The 5,738-nt window shown below is 58.1% G+C and overlaps 1 protein-coding gene across 4 annotated transcripts in view; it reads right to left on the reverse strand.

Moving 5' to 3' along the window:
* The window catches only part of JAK3 (Janus kinase 3), a 24,079-nt gene that overhangs the window by 3,232 nt on the left and 15,109 nt on the right, over positions 1–5,738 (reverse strand). For 3 of the 4 annotated variants that reach the window (XM_017501263.2, XM_037728774.1, XM_037728775.1), the window contains 10 exons: positions 5,325–5,452; positions 4,498–4,630; positions 4,267–4,418; positions 3,987–4,137; positions 3,185–3,324; positions 2,914–3,103; positions 2,125–2,249; positions 1,674–1,846; positions 981–1,098; positions 591–701 (listed from right to left, as the gene is read on the reverse strand). In XM_017501263.2, the coding sequence (XP_017356752.1) occupies positions 591–701; positions 981–1,098; positions 1,674–1,846; positions 2,125–2,249; positions 2,914–3,103; positions 3,185–3,324; positions 3,987–4,137; positions 4,267–4,418; positions 4,498–4,630; positions 5,325–5,452 (1,421 nt within the window). The remainder of the gene's footprint in view (positions 1–590; positions 702–980; positions 1,099–1,673; positions 1,847–2,124; positions 2,250–2,913; positions 3,104–3,184; positions 3,325–3,986; positions 4,138–4,266; positions 4,419–4,497; positions 4,631–5,324; positions 5,453–5,738) is intronic. The other variant, XM_037728773.1, reaches the window with a different exon arrangement.

Consider the following 5,738-nt stretch of genomic DNA (forward strand, 5'->3'; position numbering starts at 1 on the left):
CCAGCACTTTGGGAAGCTGAGGCAGGAGGATTGCTTGAGTCCGGGAGCTCAAGACCAGCCTGGGCAACATAGCGAGACCCCCCATCTCTAAAAAATTATTTTTAAATTAGCCAGGTATGGTGGTGTACACCTGTAGTCCCTGTTACTGGGGATGCTGAAGCAGGGAATCACTTGGGCCCAGATGTTGGAGGCTGCAGTGACCTATGACTGGGCCCCAGCCTGGGCAACAGAACAGAGTGAGCTCCATCTCTAAAAAAACCAAAAAACCCATGAACGTTGCCACCATTTATGGAGCACCAACTCTGTGCAGAGCTTTCAGATGAGCCCCCATAGGCACAGGCATCCAGGAGTCTGATGCTCCCTCAACCTATAAGGCATTACTATTCCCATTTTGGAAAAGGGTAAACTGAGGCTCTGAAAGTGCTCTGACTTGCCACACAGTGAGAGAGTGGCCAGGTGGGGCCAGGATCCTCATCAGCCTCACACTCTAGCCTTTCCTGTCAGTCCAGAGACTCCGGCGCTAGCTGGTTCCCCGAGACCCTGGCCCAATCTACAGACTGGGAAACTGAGGCTAGCCCTACTGCGCTCACCTCAGCAGGGCAGGCAGGAGGTGCCGGCAGCCTCTGGCCCTCCTCCAGCAGTTCCAGGAGGCGGCAGAGGGCGGGGACATCCCGCTCACAGGCCATCATCCGCAGGAATTCCTGGAGCAAAGCAGGAGCGCAGGTGGTGGGGGAGGGGCCTCTGTGAGAGGGGGGAGCGGGCACCCGTGTGGGGGGAGGGGCCATCTGTGATGGAGTGGGGAGGGGCTGCCTGCACTGTGGGGGGTCAGAAAGGTGAGGAAGGGTCCTCCTCACTGGGGCCTATGATGCTGGGACCAGGTGACCCCATGCTAAAAAGGGACGCAGGTGCAGACAGGATGGAGATTGGTTACGAGGGCCGTGCAGGGAGAAGGAGGCTGGGGGTCCAGGGAGCCGACTCACGGCCGAGGGGCTGCAGCTTTTGTCGCAGTAGCTGAAGAGCTCGTACAGGACAACCCCGAAGCTCCAGACGTCTGACTGGCGAGAGAATATGTTGTCCGAGAGGGACTCGGGGGCATACCTGGCGAGGGGACAGGGAGGTCTTGAGGAAAGGACAGAAAGAAGGGGGCAGCCTTGGAATGGGGAACTGGTCGGGGTAGGTGGGGACTGTAAGCAGGTCAGTCCCATCCCCAGCGTCTCGGTTTCCCTGGCTGTGGGATGGGTGGATTCTCCAGCCTTGGGAGGTGCCTGGGAAGACCCCAGGCTGGGGGCGGGGCCACTGCAGAGGGGCGGAGATAGGGCGGGGCCAGATCCGTGGGATGGGAGGGGCCAGAACTGGGGAAAGGTGGAACTAAGAGGGGGCCAGCGCTGAGGGGCGGAGCCAGAGTAGTTGGAGGGGTGGGACTGTGAAGAGTGGGAGGGGCCAGAGCTGAGGAAGGGCGGGGCTAAAGCTGGGAGCGGCTGACAGGACAGGAAAGAGGGAGGAGCCAGTGCAGTTGAGGGGCGGGGCTCTGGGGAGTGGGCAGGGCCAGAGCTGGAAGGGAGGAAGGGCGAGGCTAAGGCTGCGGAGCCAGCAGCGGGAGGGGCGGGGCCATGGCTGGGGGCGGGGTCAGAGCTGTGGGTAGTAGGGACGGAGCATGGGCGCGGGTTCCCCACCAGAAAATGGGGCTCTGGCCCGGCTCGCGGACCACGTAGTAGTCTTTGTCAAGCGGCAGCAGCTTGGCTAGGCCAAAGTCAGCGATCTTGACATGTGCCTCGCTCTCCACCAGGATGTTCCGGGCGGCCAGGTCGCGGTGCACGCAGCGGCGGGAGCCCAGGTACTCCATGCCCTGCGGACCGGCGGGGTGAGCGTGCAGAGAGGACCCCAGGATAATCTGGCAGGTACCCCACGCCTGACCTGGACTCTAATCCTAACCCAGACCCCAAGCCTAACCCTACCCACGAGCCATCCTTCACTGCAGTTCTGATCCTGAGCCAAGTCAACCCCACCACCCCCGAGATCTAGACCGCAAACTTCACTCCTCAGCCTTCACCGCGACCTCTATGCAGAGCCCTGCCCAGGCCGAGCCAGCTGCGTCCCCACAGGTCCCGGGGCGCCCCCTCGTACCTTGCAGATCTGCGAGGCGTAGAGGAGGAGCCGGCTGGCATCGAGATGCGCGCGATGCCGCTGCAGGAAGTCGCGCAGGCTGCCGCTGGGCAGGTACTCCATGACCAGCCGCAAGCTCTGGCGGCCTGGAGGACGCAGGAGCTGTCACAGCAGGGCCCAGCCCTGCTCCTCCCCCCATTTTCCCCCCTTTTCATAGCAGGACTTCGTGTCCCTCTCGACCTCAGTTTTGCTGACTGTGACATGGAAACCACGACAATGACACATTGCTAATATCTCTTGAGTACCTTCTACAACATACATTGATTTGTTTCTATATCATGGCCAGGCACGGTGGCTCATGTTTGTAATCCCAACACTTTGGGAGCCTCACTCGTCAGGAGTTCAAGACCAGCCTGGCTAACATGGTGGAGACCCATCTCTATTAAAAACAAAAATTAGCCGGGTGTGCTGGCATGCTCCTATAATTTCTGCTACTCAGGAGGCTTAGGAGAATCATTTGAACCCAGGAGGCAGAGGTTGCAGTGAGCCAAGATTGCCTGACTGCACTGCAGCCTCGGTGTCAGAGCGAGACTCCGTCTCAAAAACAAAAAACGAGTAAATATCACAACGACCCATTTTTCAGCTGGAGAAACTGTGGCTCAGAAAAGTCAAGGTTGCACAGTTGGTAAGGAGTAGGGTCAGGATTCAAACCTGTGACCCATGAGAATCTGGATCCATAATCACGCAGGAGGATAAGAATGTGCACTTTGAAAAGCACCCATATGTTCACTCATCCAGGAGCTGGCTCACCCGGGCCGTAGCTGACACCACGATACTTGACAATGAAGTCACTGTGCAGTGCTTTGAGGATCTGGATCTCCCGCTGGAAGTCCCTCTGCTGGTCTGGCCCGCTGTGCTGCAGCTGTTTCACGGCCACCAGGGCACCTGTATTGTCGCCTAGTGGGTCATAGCGGCACAGCTCCACGCTGCCAAAGTTGCCCTGGGGAACAGTGGGGCTGGTGTCCAGGCGCCCGGATGCTGCCCCGCCCTCTCCAACCCACTCCGGCCCCGCCCACCTTACCTTGCCCAGCTGTGAGATGTACTTGAGGTGTCTCTCCTCAAAGATCGTGGGGTCTTGGCAGGCATAGAGCTGGGTACCATTCCACAGCCCATCACGAGGTGCCAGGGCACCAGGTGTGGGGTCTGAGAGGAGCTCATAATCTGGGGCGGGGGCATGGCCAGTGGTAAGCAGTGCTTCTCATCCTCAGCCCCACTCCTGAGCTGACTTGCTGTGCAACCTCCATCTGCATATTGACCCTCTCTGTGCATATGGCAGGGCCATTGCAAGCCAAAGTCTACCTTGTGGATACTGGTAAAAGGTGTCCCCCACTCCGTCCCAGGCAAAGGAAGCCTCCTTGTGCAGTACACGCCCTGTGCAACTCCCCATGGCTACAAAGACGGAGGACATAATGAGAACTCATTTCCCTCGTTCCACCGCTATGAAATGTGGTCACATGACTGTGCTCGGGCTGAGGGACAAGATGTGCTGGGTGCCCCTCCAGTCCTGGCCCATGGAAACCTAACGTGGGACCCTCCACACTCTCTCTTTTATTTGCAGAGGACCCAACAGGGACCCAAGGCCTGAGGTGGGTGCAGACACAAAGTGAGAGGTTCCTGTGGGCCTGGACACCCTCACTGAATGAGGACTAAGTATCGCACGGGGCATGGTTGTCTGTGCCTGTAATCCCACCTTCTTGGGAGACCAAGGCAGGAGGATTGCTTGAGCCGGTAATTCAAGACCAGCCTGGGCAATGCAGCAAGACCAAGCCTAACCCTACCCATGACATCACAGCACTTCCCACCCAACCAGGCCCAGCGGGCACCTGCAGAGATGAGGCTGTTGAGGTCACGGATGACGGCTCGAAAGGAGGGTCTCCGGACTGGCTCGTAGTCCATGCACTGCTGAATGAGCAGGGCCAGTTCTGTCCACTTGGGGGCTGGCAGCTGCTGCCGCTTCTCATAAAACTGGAGTTTCTGAGGGTGAGGGGAGGGGTCTGTCATCCCCAACCCACCAGACCCACCCCAACCTCCCAGACTGGATAACGGTCTGCCCTTCTGTCACAGTGGGGGCTCAGTGATCGATGGCAGGCGAGGGGCTCTGACCTTAGCGGGATCCAGGGCGCTGATGGGCATGGAGACACCACTAAACACCTCCCAGACGGTGGCGCCGAAGCCCCACTTGTCAGCTTCCAGGCTAAGTGTCTGGGCCTCTCGAAGGCACTCAGGGGCCACCCAGGGAATCCTGTCGGTGAGCACTGAGGGAATGGAAGTGTGATGAGGGATCCACTTCCTTGCCCTGCTCAGCCCCTCCCTCCTCCCCCCCCAGGAACTTACTCTCCAGGCTTAGCACAGTGGGGCTGACCCCAGGGTCACTCAGCTTGATGAAGGGCGGGCTCCCATCACCCCCGTCCCGAGCCAAGAGCACCTTCCGGGCAGAGACATTGCCGTGGGGGAGGCCTTTGTCTTCCTAAGGGGGCCAGGCATAGGGAAATGCCAGGGAGGGTTTGATGAATGAAGAGTCTGTTTGGCAAACTCCTATACATCCTTCAAAATCCAGTTGGTACTGCTCAGACATGCTCCAGCATCATCCCTGACTCCTGACATCCTGTCTTGCCCCTCTAATTTACCCCCTACACTGACCTGGCTGTGTCCCTCCCCTTCTCAAACCCATCCTGGTGCTCCCCAGTGCCTTTGACACAAAGTGAAAGCGCCTTAGCCTGGCAATCAAGGCCCTTGTTCAAGCTGCCCATAAACTTCTCTTCCATGCTGGCCCCCTGGTCTCCTGCCAACTGAACTGCCTGATAGGCCCCAGCAGGGTGCAATACACTATCTAGCCTGCAGGCCTTTACCTAGGCTGTTCCCTCAGCCTGATGCGCCCGCCTTCCTTTCTTTTCTTGATGAACTTCTACTCAACCTTCAAGGCCCCATCTCCAGTGTCCCTTCTTCTAGGAAGCCTTTCCCCTTGCCTAGCCTCATCATTCACTACACCCCCTGACATCCATGAATGACTTGTTCCCTTCTAGTGTTCTCACAACCTCATTCTAAAATGCCCTCCCCTCGAACCCTTACCAAACTCTTATGCATACTACAGAGCCCACTCCCAATCCCCAGAGAAAGCCTTCCCTGTGAATGGAGGGTGGAGCAGGCAGAGGAGCACTCACCAGATAGTTGAGGGCATAGGCCAGCTGTTTGACCACCTGTAGCTTCCAGCTGGCTGGCACCAGGTGACCACGCTTGCGCAGATACATGTCTATTGCCCCCAGGTGTACAAATTCCTGCACCATGGTGCCTGGTTGGCAGCAGGGAGAGGCAGGGTTGGGAGACTGAACTGCACGGTGTCGAGGACGTGCTGCCAACGTCCTGGCTCTCATGGTCTCTCGAACTCTCATCTCTGTCTGTTCCCTCCCTGCTGCCTCTGTTCATACCATTCTCAGCCCTGCTCCCACCTCCAACTCTCAACGGTGTGCTCAGAATTTCTGGAAGATGCCAGGCCCTGTTTCTTTTTTCTTTCTGTCCTTCCTTCCTTCCTTTCCCTTCCTTCCTTCCTTCCTTCCTTCCTTCCTTCCTTCCTTCCT

This window comes from Cebus imitator, unplaced genomic scaffold (assembly GCF_001604975.1).
Source record: "Cebus imitator isolate Cc_AM_T3 unplaced genomic scaffold, Cebus_imitator-1.0 Scaffold280, whole genome shotgun sequence".
In the NCBI taxonomy this organism is placed as follows: Eukaryota; Metazoa; Chordata; class Mammalia; order Primates; family Cebidae; genus Cebus; species Cebus imitator.